A 15,707-nucleotide genomic window follows, 5' to 3' on the forward strand; every position below is an offset into this window, starting at 1 on the left:
ATTTCTATAGTATTCTTGGTCATATTTATATTTACATTATAACATATATACATATATTATTACCTTATAACATGTATATATATATTACATTATAACATGTTTATATATTATTACATTATGATGTATTTATATTATGACATTATAACATGTGTATATATATATACACATATATGTCTATGGTCATCAAAGTCTGGATAGTTCTGTTGATGACACAGCCACTTGTATCATGGTGCAATGAAGCAGGGAAACATCTAAAACCTGCAGGGACACCGGCCCTCGAGGACTGGAGTCCGACACCCCTGATCTACAGACTTTCTGTTTGAACTTTCGTTATTGCACTATTAAAGAATGGATGTTCTGCTTTCTTTCTATTGTTTTATATTAATTTATACAATTTTAAGTTAAGTAGGACATGTTTCTGTTTTAAGAAAGATACTTATTTTATTCAGTTCATGTTGTTATTTTGTATTAAAGTGAATTGCTGGATAATAATTTGCTTTCCATGTCTTCATGGCATTTAAAAATATGCATCTAATTCAATTCAGGTTCGAGTCAAATAGTTAAAAAAACGTTACACTCACAAAAAAAGGGAGAAAAAAATTCACCACGCCAGGAAAGGTGAAGGCAACCGGCCCTGCCGATGAGGTGTCCGTTATTTATTTCTCAGGGAGTTGGCAACCCTAGGTCCCAGTGGCGTCAATTCAGTGGAAGCTAAGGTATGGCAAGGTTACGAGTCACAGAACTTAACTAGAGTATCAATCAACACGTCCAGCAAATACTCATCACAGAAGTTTATGTAGCTTATCTGTGTGGTTAAGAAAACTGGGACTTTTTCAAAATGCAGTCTCGCTCACTGCAAAAACTCAAAATCTTACCAGGAATATTTGTCTTATTTCTAGTTAACATGTCTAATTTTTAGTCAAAAAATCTCATTACACTTAAAACAAGAGCCATCACCAGAAAAATAACTTATTTGACCATTTTCACCTGTTTCAAGTAAATTTTCACTTAAATAAGTAGAAAAATCTGCCAGTGGGACAAGATTTATCTTCTCATTACAAGCAAAAAAATCTTGTTCCACTGGCAGGTTTTTCCACTTATTTTAAGTGAAAATCTACTTGAAACAGGTGAAAAGGGTTGTTTTTGAGTCTTGTCTTAAATTTTTTTTAGATTTTTTTTGACATTTTAACTAGAAATAAGACAAATATTCTTGTTAAGATTTTGAGTTTTTGCAGTGTATAATAACTAGTGAAATCGATCATGTTCTGATTTGCATTTTTAGTTATTCTATATGTATTAAGTAATAGAATAATCAATACAAATAGACACAGAGTAATTCCATAAATGTATTTAAAAAACAAACATTTACATTTTCCCTTGAAGCCAAGGTGTGGCGGCTGCCATACCTTGCCATACCCAATTGACGCCCCGGCTAGGTCCACATAAGGTCAGTGATGTGTATCTCTAAAGGATGAGGCACATTAAAAAGGGCAAACGAGCAGCGCTCAGTGTCAGGAGTCAAGCCGGAATTATGGTTCCACGTTAAAACGACGCAGAGCTTACGGCGTAGGGACGCAGCGACCCGCACCCTTACGCCGTAGGCTCTGCGTTGGTGTAACGCGGACCATAAATCAGCCTGAAAGGTGGAGTTTGCTGCGGGGCGGCGCTGCTCTCCGGGCCAAACCTCCACACCTCCGAGCCAAGCTCAAGTCAGTGTTTTTCAGCTGTCATGAGGTGACGGAGGTACGAGCAGCTTTCAGCCAAATACCAGTCGGCGTTTTTGTTTTTAGGGTAAACTTTTGGCACTTCCATTTATGTATTTATGTGTTAGATAGATATCTCTTCTCCGTCCGCGGTTACCTGGAGGACGATTGAAGCTGCGACGGTAAGTTCACGGGAAGTTGGTCTCGACTTATAAAACACGGCACATGATGACTGACTTTGACAAAACAACCTCTGAACCTTTGACCTTCACGTTTATGTTTTTAAAAACGTGGTTTGGAGGTTTCAGTGTGAGCAACATCGAAGCTTTACAGTTTGGAGAGGTGCTATAACAGTATGAACATAGCGCTGAAAAGGGTTAATTCAAATTTCGTGGCTGTAAGAGAGGCGCCTGAAGGCAGCACGAAATACAGCAGAACGCAGAAGTATCTGGGTCAGTTTCAGTGGAAAGAGCTGCTGTGTGAGACCACAGAGAGACATCTAATGGTTTGATTTTCATTTACAGGAACTATCCGGGCTGTGATGGAAGATAAACCCACCTAAAATTGGGTTATACAGGCTGCACCTTTTATTAAAGCCTACATATGTGCATAGAAGGACAGATTTTACTTTCCTCCTCTTAACCACAAGCTTAACTTTCATCCATTTGCAGCTGGTTGCATACCTAATGATGTGAAATGTTTTGTCAAAAAGATTCCCCACAATTTAGTATAGTTGGATAGTAATGCATGATCATTTATTAAAGCTATTATTGTTAAAACACTTACTTAAAAAAAATAAATAATTGTATGATTAGTAAAAAAAACCTTTCCTCATTCCCACGTGTGGGCGAACTTCTCTTGAGTAATAATCATCAACATTTAGAAAAAAGTCCCCTACGTGGGAGAGTTGCGTCATATTCTTGTGAGAGTTAATCCAGATCAAAGTCACTTATAGAAGTGTGGGCTTATTTAGAAGAAAAAAAGTTAAGTATTATCAGTGTAAGAGATGCAAACACTACATCATCTATATTTGCCTTTAAATTCAGGTGCAGTGTGAGACACACACATGGACGTCAGGAGGAAAAACCCCAGTGATGCTGCCCACCTCTGTATACTCAACATCAGCTCCAAATAGGTGAGATGTTGTTTTTGTGTTTTTAATGCAGAACTCAGTATAAAACGCAATCTTTTTGTTGTGCTGTGAACTGTTTGGTGCGGATGTTGTTAAAACATGTTAAAACATCCGCACCGCTGTAGCCACTGTAGATGACGGCTCTTGATAAGAAACCAAAAACACACAGCACCTTAGAGGATGCAGTAAGTGTGAAGTAGAAGTTTGCAGGTTCTGGTTAATGTTGACTGGCTGAGTTAAAATGTTACTTATAAAATGTTACTGTGCTGTCCAGGGACTACAGGTGGAAAATAGCAAGCTGCTACAACCTGGCACAATGCATATTCTCTTGTACAAGATCAGAATCAGAATCAGAATCAGAAAAGGGTTTATTGCCAAGTTTTCACACTAGGAATTTGTTATGGGGATTGGTGCAACACAATACAAATATAAAAACAAATATATAAGAGATAAAATAAAATGAAATGTATAAACAATAAAAAGTATAAACAGTAAAATAAAATGTAGACCGGAAATGTACAAAATGAGGTTTTAAAGTGCCGGGTGAGTCTGTACAAAAGTGACTTAGGAACTTAGGATAGGGAAAAAGTATAGACAGAAATGTACAATGAGGTTTGTAAAGTGCCGGATATGAGTCTGATTAATGTCTTATTGTGCACTGTCCCTGTTTTGAAATAAATAAATTACAATAACAATTACTTGATTTGCAGTTACGTCAGCCAGCTGAGCACCTGCCACAACACACCTGAAGAGGACGATGAGACCATGAACACCCAGGAGCGACAAGCCAGCTCTGTCCACAAACTGGACTCCAGCTCGGGTCCTGAAGGCCAGCTGAACTGGATGGACCAGCCAGAGCTCAGCAGACTGAGCTGGAGCAGAGAGCAGGGACATTCCCTCCCCCAGACCAGCTCCAGCCCGGGCTCCTCCCGGCCCGCTCACCGCCTCCCGGCCGGATACAGCCAGCCCACTCCCTTCCCCAGCCAGGTGAGCTGGCCCCACCCGAGCCTGGCCAGCGGCTGGTCCAGCTACCCCAGCAGCCTGCCGTCCTGTCTGAGCAGGAAAGATGACTCCATCTCTTCGGACGAGGACTCCTCCTTCTCCAGATACAAGTCCCTTCCTCTCCCCAGTCAACACAGCCCCAGCCTGAGCAGCTTTGAGCAGCCGCTCTCTCTGCACTCCAACCCGCCTCTGGCTGAGTTGTACCACCACACGTTGCCTCCATATTCCTGCCTGCCGCAGGGGCCCGCCTGCTGCGCTCAGTGCCCCGTAGAAACCTTCAGCAGGAGGCCCGTGGCCAACAACCGCCCGTGGCCGCAGTGCCACCCGGTTTACGGCCCGTTCTGTAAGTCTTCTCATCTGTTACTTGTGACAGTATACTGCTACCATGTAATAACCTGTCCTGTAGGGCTGCTGGCCTACATGTTTGACATGTTTCCCTGCTTCAACACATCTTAATCACATGAATGGATCATCAGCTTGTTTGTGATGGCACATTAATTTTAATTAGGGTTGTCAAACAAGGAAAACATCTCAAACATGCACCCTTTTGTTTATGTCTTTTGTCTCCTGTAGATGGAGGAGATGGACGATTTCCTGGACCTGGATTTGCACACTTGTAAGTTAATCCTAATAATTCTGCCTCTGGCAGCTCAGACTGGATGCTTATAATTGAAACTATTTTGAACTTGACGCAGCGGCCCCGGGGCTCCAGCCAAAGAGAGACCCGCCGCCCACAGCGCTCCGCTGTCCCAGGAGCAGAGTGAGTGTCAAAGAAAGCTCGCACCGCTGTACTCTCACCAAAGTATTCACCCATTGTTTCTTTTCTTTATGAATGCAGGGAGGGTCTTTGTGACTTATGAAGCGGACAACGACAAACACGTCAATGAGATCATAAACTTTGTTGCTCTGCTGCGGCACAACGGCTTTGACACTCATGTACGTACAAGCACATTTTTAACAATGCAATCAAAACAGGGAGCCAGAAAAACAGAAGTGTAGAAGAAAAAAAGTGTTAATTTTCAGTCATAATGGATAAAGAGTGGTGGGATGTCATTTTAAAATGTAATCAACTAAACCAAAATCTGAACGCATAAACTAAGCTTTAGTTTGAAACTCTTAACAATTTGAATAAAATGGTTGAGATAGTGTTAACAATTAATTTTTGGCATAGATTTAAGTCAGTTTATGATTTGAATTAAAAAAGTTTGAACAACTGTATGACGTTTTAATGAAGTTCAGATGTGGCTTCCTCTCCTCGAGCTGGCTCTTAGGATTGTGCGCTCTTGCTTCAGATGTGTTGCTAATATTACTTCTGTTAATGCATGCTACTTCAGTGTGATTGATTGATTGATTGATTGATTGTGTGACTACTACACTGGGTGTTCTCCATGGCTTAAACCCTGCCGTTGTAACTTTCTGTCCCTTGTTTCAGTTACTTCTGCTCTTCCCCGCAGGGTGTAACTCCCGAAGGGTCAAATTGTCTTACAAATTCCTTGGTGTGTTTCAGATTGACATCTTTGAGCAGCAGTTCAGAAGTATAAGCAAGATAGACTTCATGGAGCGATACCTCAGGGAGGTGAGATCACTCAAAACCCTGCAACTTATTTGAAAAACAAAAAGAAAACATCTTCAAAGAAAATAGTCTATGCAACTATTGAGATTTGTTGCATCATCTTCAGCCATTTGTCTTTCTGCAAGCATTAACATGTTACATCAAAAATGAAAACAGGTTTGTTAATATAATTATAACAATTAGAATGATACTTTCTGCAATATCTAGAAAGAGTACCTGATCATCATCATCATCAGTCCCAAGTACTATGAGACGGTGACGGCTTCTCCCTCCAGCCTGGAGAACGACGAGCGGACCTTCAACACAGTTTACATACATAAACAGGTCAGAGACCTTAAACATTTGAAATGAATGCGGAGTAGTTTTTCAACCCCGCTGAGAGCTGATCTGTACTTTTTGTGTTTTGCAGCTCCAGAATGAATTCATCCAAAATGGAAGCAAGAACTTTAGGTTCATTCCCATCCTGTTTCCTGGGGCGAAAAAGGTAAATTATGATCGTTGTTCACGTAAAGAATGTTGCTTCATTTACTTCCTGCCTGTCACTTCTGATTATTTACGCGATGAACCATATTTTAAATTTAGCTGTAAAGATTCTCACAAATCTGCCTGCTCTTTCTTTCCCCCGTTAAAATCAGTGTCACATCCCCGACTGGCTTCAAAACACGCACGTTTACGGCTGGCCACGTGACCGTGATGACATCCTTCGGCGGCTGATGAGGGTGGAGAAGTACAATCCGCCGCCTATAGGGGAACTTCCAACCATTGTTTCCATCCCCATATAGAAAACTGTGCTGAGAACAGACGGGACTTAAAACGAAACCTGCTTCCTGGAGAGCAGCGACGTGCTGTGAAGGTGAAAAAGGGGTCTGCGTGTGCTGTCTTGAGTTAACCGTGCGACTGCCATGTGCGGTGTGAACTGTACAACTGGGTTATGTTAGATACTTTTACAAGCTATTTTATAATTTAAGATCCGTCAAAAGAAAAAAAAAAAAAAAAGTGCCAGAGCTGATGTTAAATTTTAATGTTACTGCACCCCTGTATAACTAGTGCTGCTTTTAAGACCTTTAACGTGTTAAAACAAAGTTCAGAGTTTATTAGAGGTATGATTTAACATCATAACAAAAAAGATCTTCCATGTTTTACTGAGGCGTGTGCATGTACATTTCAACAAATATGAAATGACAAGTGGCCTGAAGACACACCAGAGCCGCCGGCTGCAGACACATCCTCGACGCCAAGTCTTCTGTAAAGTTACCCGTGATGATGAGAGAAATGTACCCATGTTTTTATAGTATTAATGTTACCTGATGCCTGTAAAAGACTATTTACATTACAGATGGACATTTTCCTCAATCCAGTTCTGATATTAAATTATGTCAAGGCTCTCTCTTTTTTTCTCTCCAGAATTTATTTTTTATTTTTCTCACAAAGTGCTCACTCACTAGGGGTTTTAAATAATTTTTTTCATCCTTCTAAAATGTTTGCTCTTTCAGGTAAACGTGTGAGTAAGTTGGCACTGGTAACACTGCCCTTGTAAGTCTTTGCAAACAGAAGTTGACTGCAAACGACAGACAAGCAGAGACCTGGATCTGTTTTCCTGCAGGGCAGTGAGGGCATTCTTCAAATAGTGAGCCCTGAGAAAAACGGCATTATTACAGCAGACGCACTGACACGCTGCTCCTCTCGACCCCGGGCCACTCCACCAATCCTGCCAAACTACTTCTGTTTTTACTCATTAAAACAGGCTTATAGAAGAACAAAAAAAACAAAGCCTCATCTTCCAGGTTAGCGTGATTTGTGCCAAAAATGCATTGACAGGAAGTCATATCAGCATAGCTGACACAGCTGCCTCTGTGGTGTGCAGCGCAACTTCAAGAATCTGCAAATTTATACTCAAAATTAGGTCGTCACAACCTGCATGTGGTTTGAGGAAATAAAGAAAGCAAAAAAAAAAAGAAAAGAAATTGCATGACACAATAAAAGAAAACGTTTGCGTGTGCAGAATAGGATGCTGTTCATCCCTGCACGGGTTCCTCGTTGCATGTGCAGCAACACCGATAGAAAGCGGTGTCCAGGCACAGAATGGTTTTATCTTCACAAGAGGCAACACTGCAGGTGTTCAAACAGAATGGAAAAAAAAAATCTGAATACACAATGCCATATATTTATCCATATATTGAAAAGTACATGAAATAATATTAATTTTAATATCATAAGAACAACATAACAAAGACATCTGTAATAAAAGTGGATTACACAGTGACATTTTATGTAAATAATTCTTAAGATTTAAGTAACAGAAACAAACATCAGACAATAGTTCCATTTTACTGTATGTAAAAACACTGAAGTGCTATTTGTTCAAAGCTACAAAATGCATTTAAAAAGCAGGAAGCATTTTTATTTCCTTCAAGGAAAAGTACTATAAAATAAGTTACAGTACAGTGAATTTGTCCAAACCAACTTTTGTTCCCATCTTCCAGCCTTTTGTAAGCACAAACAGAAGTAACTCATACAGAAAAAAAAGATTGTTTTAATGTCGTCATCAAACAGGAATCGCACAGCCAGGCTGTTGTCAATGTCTGGATCTGTGTTCTTTATGTTTATATGCTTTGAAAAAATGTGAAACATTTGGATCTTCATCTGCAGGTCACATGTCCTGTAGCCTTAGTAGAAACAACTTTGTACTTCATAAGCTCAGAAAGGTTGACAAATACTTCATGTTTAGTCACATAATACAGAGGCGCGCCCTCACACATCGTCAGCAGGCAAAGGAGGTATGTTGAACCTTGGTCTTGTGAAAAAAGCCATCTTCTCTCTGGAGACAAAAAACAAAAACAGATCAACTTTTTTTATGAACAGTTTTTTTCCTGCAATATAAAACAACTGTGGCCAACTTCAAAATTCTTGTGATCATGCTGTATTTTACTTGTTAATCTACGTCATATATGCTGAAAATAAGGCACAATAACAAGGAAAATGCAGCAAATCATAGCCACAAGTTTGGGTTTTTGTGTTAATCAAATTGTATGTAGTATCTATTGACATCAGATACTACTTTGAATAAAGAACACTTTTTATCCACATCCGCCCCATGGATCAATAGTTTTTGATTTGATTGAATGGATCAATAGTTTGTCAGGTAAGACCTTATTTGACAACCCAGGTTGAATTCCCAAAAGAACATAAACATATCAGATGTTTAAACTGAGTAATTGTTCTGTTTCATGGAAAATATTAGCTCATTTTGAATTAGATGGTAGCAACACACCTCAAAAAATAGGGAACAAGGCAAGAAAAGGCTGGAAAAGTAGCTGGCACAAATAAATAAAAACCTTTGATAACTAATTAGGTTAATTGGCAGGTCAGTAACATTAATGGGTATAAAAGCAGCATTTCAGGAAGGCAGAACCTCAACGATTTAAAGATGGGCAGAGATTCACCAATCTGTGACAAATCAAAAAATAAATTGTGGAACAATTACAGGAAATGTTCCTCAATGTAAAGTTGCCATGTCTTTGTGGATCCCAACATCTACAGTGTATTATATCATCAAAACATTCAGAGAACCCGAAGGAATCTCTGTATGCGAGAACAAGGCTTCTATGCACATGTTCTTGGTGCCCTCAGACGGCATTGCGTTAAAAACAGGCATTTGTGTTGTTCACAAATGCAGCTTCTCATGCAAAGAAGAAGCCACATGTGAGCACGATCCAGAACCGCCACCGTAAAATGCAAAACTGCTGTGATCAGATCAATCAATGAGATCAACCATGGAGATCACGGGGACCACAGAGGAGAGAAACGCTCCAGCTTGCTATCAGTGCTTAGTTGATGTTATGGGAGTTGCATTATTGACTATGGAGCCCACAGATTTCCACGGTACCCAACATGCTTGTGTCTTAGCGGTTGTAGCAGAGTTACATTATGAAAGTTGACCAGGACTCAGCGTATTCCTCACCTGAACGTCTGCACAGGCAAGGGCTCCTTCTGGCTCTGTCCCCTCATCTGCAGAACCTCTTTGGAAGCTTTCCTCAGCCTCCGCTCTGCTGCCTCCTCTTGGCGCTGCTCCTGCTTGCTTTGGCCCGCCTGTGTAACGTAGTTATGGTTAGCTAGTCCTACCCGGCGAGTCTGACACACACATCTGCTGCAGAACCAGCCAGTCTCACCTGTTTCTGGGCCTCTCTGAGCAGGAAGCAGAAGCGCTCGTCTCTCAGGGCCCAGTGCGGGAGCTCGCTGGCCTCCCGGGACTGTGGCTCCTCCAAACGCACTTTCAGTTCCCTCAGGGCGCTCAGCTCTTCCATCAGCTGCCTCTGACGGGTCCTGCAGGCCTGGAGATCCAGCTCCAGGTCCAGAGAGGTGCGTGTTGGCTGCTCAGCCAGGGAGGAGCGGTACGACTGCTGCTGTCACGCACACATAAACACCTCCAGATGAACCACACAGAGAGACAGTCACATGCTCAACCTCACAACGGAAACTAATCTGCACCTGTTTGTATCGCAATGTCCTTCTCTCCAACGTGTTTCTGACGAAAGGTGATTTCTTTGGTAAAGTTGAGCTGTCACTGTCACTGCGATATAACTGAAAGAAAGGTAAAGGTATTTTGTTATCGAGGGAGGAGTTAACACACACACACACACGCCTTCAATCGTCCCTATTCCATTTCATGGGAAACTCACCCGACAGACGTATTGGCTCCGGGCGCCGGGTGAGAAGGTCTGAGAGCGAACGATGGTGCTGCCACGCATGAACGGTGAGGCGTGGCCCCAGCGACCCCCCCTCTCTTTAGGCCGGACTCGGACCGGCTCTGGAAACACCCCATCTGTCATGGTGGACTTCTCCACCTGAGGGGAAAACAGCCACCGGAAGGTTAGGGTCCTGCTCCGTCAGCGGGGAAGATGATGAATGATGGTGAACCTACGTGGGAGGACGATGGAGACTTTACCTTTATCACAGAGAGTTTGTTTGCCGTCTGCTCGCAGCGTCCTCCGGCGGTGATGCAGATGCCCTCGGCACACGGGCCTTCTGAGCAGGGAGCTGTGAACGCCGTGCTGTTGCTGCAGCCGCTGTCCACCGACTCCGCCTGCCAGCTCCTGCAGAACGCACCCTCATCGTTAAAACAGGCGCTGAAGCAGAAACAAACGCATTTTGAAGACAGAAACTAATTTTGGCCGGTCACCTCTCGGATGTCACGTCCGCGCGCTCGTCCTTCTTCTCCAGCCGCTGCAGCTCCGGCTTCAGGTCCCGCTCCTCCAGGTGGGTGGTGGTGTTGCGTGACAGTAGATTGCACACAGTGTCCTGTAACGTTGCAGAGAAGAGCATCATCACACTGCCGTCACGCCCCTCCTACAGTTTGCACTAGCTCGGGCTGAAGCTGAGGCTTCATTAGTTTTACGATACCTTCTCAAACTTGAATCAGCCACACTGTCGTCTAAAACTCACCCGTGACTATATTAACTTTTCTAGACATTTTTTTATGAGGGGTTCCCATGAGAACACAAATATTCAAATCAGATATGCCCAACTTTGCTGCGATCTGATTCTGAACAAGCTGGGACTAGCAGCTTCCTAATTTCAACATTTTAGATGATTCATTTTCACATAAGTTGTCATTAATCAATTCTCTTTGCATCATAATTAAGCTGCTGCATCACAGCCTTCATCTCTCTTCCTTCATCCTGCTACATGCCAGAATCTGCAAGTGAGCAATCATGAGAAGAATGGATGTGATTTAAGATGTGTCCCTTTAACCAGAGACGGCTTCAGTTAAACCTGTAATTAAGGCTGGAAAGCAACCAAAATATTTTATATCTGATGTATGCATCTGGGCTTTCACATTTAAGCTCTTCGTGCAGATCGTTTGAGCTGTGCCAAGTTCTGTCAATCAACCTCAGACAGAAGTGAAGAGGCTCATTTTCACAAGAATGACATCTAATTTTGTGTAATTTTGAATCGTTTTAGCCATCAATGTCTGACTGACTTCTTTAAAAGCCTGTCGCATATTTGTCTCTGCTGTGGTCTGTGATTTCTATTAAAAAGGTAGATAACGATGCAGAAGTATGAGCTTTTTGTTAGACTTATCATGCTGTGATCATTACCATGGCTCTGGGCCGTTGTTCTTCATCCTGGCTGTCCTGGTTCCTGCGGTGCCCGGCGCCCCTCTGTTCAGGCCTCTGTGACTCTGTTCCACTGAACATGTGAACCTGCAGCCAGTGGTAAACCATCTCTGCACTTCGCTCACAATCCGCCAAGCTCACCTGGGCCGTACCCTGCAGGAGCACACACGCAACATTTTACCGTTTACTGGTAAATGATAAAAGTCCTGAAGCAGCGGTGGGTTTGTTAGCCTCTCGCTACCCACCAGCAGTTCCTCCTGAGCCTGAGGCCCCAGCGAGCAGACCGACAGCTGCAGGGCGCACACGGCCAGGGCGTTGGCGGGGACAGGTATACGGAAGCCCTCGTTGAAGCTCATCTGGCTCTGTGGCGCCAACGCAGTACAGCAGTAAAACGCACAGGCCCGGCTGGCGTCCAGTGGAATCAAGTGCACCTTCACATACCTTAACGCCGTCATAAAAAGAGAACAAAATTCACATCGAGTTCTCGATGATGTTTTACATGAGCCAAGATCACATTTACCGTATTTTCTGGACTATAAGCAGCTACTTTTTTCATAGGTTTTCAACCATGCGGCTTATACAAAGGTGCGGCTATTCTGTGGATTTTTCTTCCACCGCTCGGGCGCTCTAACCGGAATTAGCATCAAAACTAAAACAAAATAAATGCAAAGAAGAATACGCTACTTCTTCTTTAGCAGATTGAAGTAGGTAGAAGCAGATTTCAAACAGATAAATAAATACCAGTTATTTTCTCTTGGTTCTGTCCCGTTTTAATCAGCAAAGTTGCTGCCGTGTTAAAAGACACTGTTAGGAAAGGATCTATTTAGGTACAAAATGTACATCATTTACAGTTCAAAATCCTTCTGTAGAAAATATCTAATCTAACAACATAAATATCTGCGGCTTGCATATCTTTTTTTTTAATAGAGCGGATGCGGCTTGTATATCTTTTTTTAATTATTTTTTTTAAAATAGAGATGGTGCGACTTACATGCAGGTGCGGCTTATAGTCCAGAAACTACGGTAGTTCTGATATGTTAGATCTAAGTACCAGCTCTGGGGAGCACAAACGTTCAGGCTCAGGAATGAAAGGAAACACCCAGGACTGACAGAACCAGAGCCAGACCTTTAGCACTCAACTTACAGCTGTTTTGTTCACTGTTGCCCCAAAAATGTACAAAGAAGAAGGAGCAAGCGGTTTTGTGCCAATGACACAGCATCTGCATTAGGACTCTACTCTGCAAACAATGTTTTTTTCTTTTATGGAAACTGGAAGAGAGAAGAAGCAGAGTAGCATCCTTCAAGCTCTGCAGAGCCACGTTTGGTCAGTAGTCTCAGTTCTGGGCCCACTTATCCATTCAACCCCAATCACACACCGGTTAATCTTTGAGCGTCTATATGGGCTTCCCTGTGGGAGTGACAGGTGCATGTTGATGGATACACCGGAGTAAAAAGCAGATGCTGTGGGAACAGTAGGATGAGCTGCAGTTGCTTTGGTTAGTCGGGTTCCTAGAGCTTCCCAAAATCTTTTCTTTCCTGAGTGCGAGTATAGTGCAAACTACGATTCACCTGGCTTAAGTTGTGGAGGACTTTCTGGGAGCATGAGACATCACTGTTACACAGGAAGTAGTCCCCACCGAGCCCAGAAGTTACAACTCTGAGAATCTTTGGGCCAACTATGGCCCAACTCAACTATGGCCCAACTCTCCCAACGTAAAGAGCACTACTTATATAATATCCATGTGACTGGAGGATGTGTGATGGAAGTTATCTGTTCCTTCTCTATAATCCTTGGGGTTTTTGGGAGCCCCAGTTGTTGTTGCGCTGTTGATTGTTTTGACTTTTTAGGTAAAAAATAAAAATACAAATAAAATACAAATAAAAAACTACTTTTTAACTCTTGTGCCATGAAAGGATGTTTTGTTAAAATGATTACATTTCACAGTATTTGCAAACAAAGTGTGAAATGCATTAAGTTGTAAGTATAATTAGAGCTGATACTCACACTTTATAACCCTCTCTCACAACCGCGCAATTCAAATTCTTGAGCTGCAGCAGGTGCAGGCACAACGACTGAGAACTGGACTCCCACCTGTGAAAAGAGAAGTTCAACAAAGCAAATCAGGAGTTAATATAATTTCAAAGACTTTGCTCTTACCAGCCCTCTTTATTGAGAGTTTACTCACAACAGTCCCAGTTGAATCTGGGTGGGCTCGCTCGCCGACGGCAGCTCTTTCATGTATGGCAGCTCGTCAAGCTCCTCTGCCCTGTTGGAACAAAAAAAACCCAACAAAGTAGTTTTTCCTCTCTTCATCATAATCATCCCTGGATACATTTGCATTGTTTGCATTGTTTTGTGCCTCAGAGGCACAGTTCTTAACTGGATTTCATCATATCTAAGTGGTAGATCTTTCTCTGTTTAGGTCGGCAGCTATGAATCTGATCATGTCAGCATTCAATATGGAGTCCCACAAGGCTCAATTCTAGGTCCCCTACTTTTCAATTAGTACATGTTACCACTTGGATCCATCATTCGGCATCATAATATTCAATATAATTCTTATGCTGATGACACACAATTATATGTATCTGTTACTGACGATCATTTGAGCCCAGTCAATGACCTCATTCAATACATTACAGATATCAAGTATTGGATGGCAACAAACCTTTTACAGGTGAATGAAGAAAAAGCTGAGATTCTTTTAGTTGGTCCAAGTGCTCTAAGGCAACATATTCTCCCTTTATTAACTCCTCTGTCAGTAAAACCTTGTGAACTTGTCAAAAACTTGGGGTGGGTGTTATGTTAGATGCTGATCTTAACTTCCAGAAACACATAGCTAATGTCTCCAGGACTGCCTTCCATCATCTTAGAAATATATCTAAAGTAAGATGCTTTCTGTCACAATCAGACTCTGAAAAGTTGGTTCATGCTTTGATCTCCAGTAGATTAGATTATTGCAATGCACTTTTTGCTGGACTAACAAAGCAAGTGTTACATAAACTCCAGTTTATTCAAAATGCTGCAGCCAGAATTCTAACCAAAACCAGGAGGTATGAACACATCACTCCTGTTTTATCCTCTCTTCACTGGCTCCCTGTTAAATAAAGAGCAGATTTTAAGGTACTTCTTATTGTCTTTAAATCTATGAATGGCTTAGCTCCCTCCTACATGGTTGACATGCTCACTGAATACACACCGGACAGATCCCTTAGGCTTGGATAATCAAATAAGAGTCTTCTAATCATACCTGGAATCTACACTAGATCTGCTCATGGTGCTTTCACTCACTACTACTCTCTCTGGAATTCCTTACTGCAGGAACTAAGGTCTGCTCCAACAGCCCTCTTTCAAAAGCAGACTAAAAACTTACCTTTTTGCAGAGGCGTTTGAGTAAACTCTACATGGTTGGCTGAGTGATCGCACTTTTGTTAAAATTTGAGTTTGAGTTTATTTCGATCAGCAATCAAAAAAAAAAAAAAGTCCTTCCAACAAAACAAGAAAGGGTACATAAGTCTGACTGAAAGGGTTAGGTCTGAAGCTAACGAGCTTATAGATGCCCTAACCTTTATACCATCAAATCATAGCATACGTATATACAGTACGCACACATACACATTGATACATTCATGCCTGCATCTACACCCATATACAGTGCACATACTCATATACACATACATGTTCACACGTACACACACACCTACCACCTATACATATAAATACACATCTAATAACATAAGCTAATAACATAATACCAGAGATTCAGTTCAATTTCCCCCTAAATCGTGATTATATACCATCATGTCTATACATATCCAGAGTATTGTTTTTAAATTCTTTTTTGAATTGCGCAATATTTTGACTTTCTTTGATGTTGTCAGGTAACTTATTCCACAGCTTCACCCCATGGACAGATACACACATGCTTTTCAGAGTAGAATGTACAATCGGTTGTTTGAATTCCACCTCCCTCTGAGCTCATATCCTCCTTCTCTATTACTAAACATGTTTTGTATATTACCAGGAAGTAAATTATTTCGTGCTTTATACAAAATTTGAGTGGTTTTGTACTCAAACAAATCCCAACATTTCATTTTAAAAACAGAGCATTTGTGTGTTCATGATATCCTACATTATTTACTATTCTTATTGCTCTCTTTTGCATGTTGTATATTGTCTG

The 15,707-nt window shown here is 41.7% G+C and overlaps 2 protein-coding genes across 3 annotated transcripts in view; one reads left to right on the forward strand and one right to left on the reverse strand.

The window, feature by feature from the left end:
* The first annotated feature begins 1,698 nt into the window (after window positions 1-1,698).
* On the forward strand, window positions 1,699-6,794 carry traf3ip2l (TRAF3 interacting protein 2-like). 2 transcript variants are annotated; one of them, XM_061737890.1, is made up of 11 exons: window positions 1,699-1,885; window positions 2,228-2,280; window positions 2,750-2,838; window positions 3,546-4,180; window positions 4,411-4,453; window positions 4,533-4,597; window positions 4,676-4,773; window positions 5,345-5,413; window positions 5,618-5,734; window positions 5,820-5,894; window positions 6,046-6,794. In XM_061737890.1, the coding sequence occupies exons 3-11, from the start codon at window positions 2,798-2,800 to the stop codon at window positions 6,190-6,192; spliced, it is 1,290 nt and encodes a 429-aa protein (XP_061593874.1). In that variant the 5' UTR covers window positions 1,699-1,885; window positions 2,228-2,280; window positions 2,750-2,797; the 3' UTR covers window positions 6,193-6,794. The 2 variants fall into 2 exon arrangements, with proteins under 2 accessions (XP_061593874.1, XP_061593873.1); XM_061737889.1 differs by lacking the exon at window positions 2,228-2,280.
* An 804-nt stretch (window positions 6,795-7,598) lies between these two features.
* The window catches only part of wwc3 (WWC family member 3), a 44,619-nt gene continuing 36,510 nt past the window's right edge, over window positions 7,599-15,707 (reverse strand). Inside the window, exons 13-23 of the mRNA XM_061737888.1 lie at window positions 13,713-13,793; window positions 13,532-13,618; window positions 11,772-11,967; window positions 11,509-11,679; window positions 10,590-10,708; window positions 10,356-10,503; window positions 10,090-10,254; window positions 9,899-9,991; window positions 9,580-9,810; window positions 9,372-9,499; window positions 7,599-8,228 (exon numbers count right to left, since the gene is read on the reverse strand). Coding sequence (XP_061593872.1) covers window positions 8,162-8,228; window positions 9,372-9,499; window positions 9,580-9,810; window positions 9,899-9,991; window positions 10,090-10,254; window positions 10,356-10,503; window positions 10,590-10,708; window positions 11,509-11,679; window positions 11,772-11,967; window positions 13,532-13,618; window positions 13,713-13,793 — 1,486 coding nt within the window. The 3' untranslated portion in view covers window positions 7,599-8,161. The remainder of the gene's footprint in view (window positions 8,229-9,371; window positions 9,500-9,579; window positions 9,811-9,898; window positions 9,992-10,089; window positions 10,255-10,355; window positions 10,504-10,589; window positions 10,709-11,508; window positions 11,680-11,771; window positions 11,968-13,531; window positions 13,619-13,712; window positions 13,794-15,707) is intronic.

Source organism: Cololabis saira, chromosome 13 (genome assembly GCF_033807715.1).
Source record: "Cololabis saira isolate AMF1-May2022 chromosome 13, fColSai1.1, whole genome shotgun sequence".
Classification (NCBI taxonomy): Eukaryota; Metazoa; Chordata; class Actinopteri; order Beloniformes; family Belonidae; genus Cololabis; species Cololabis saira.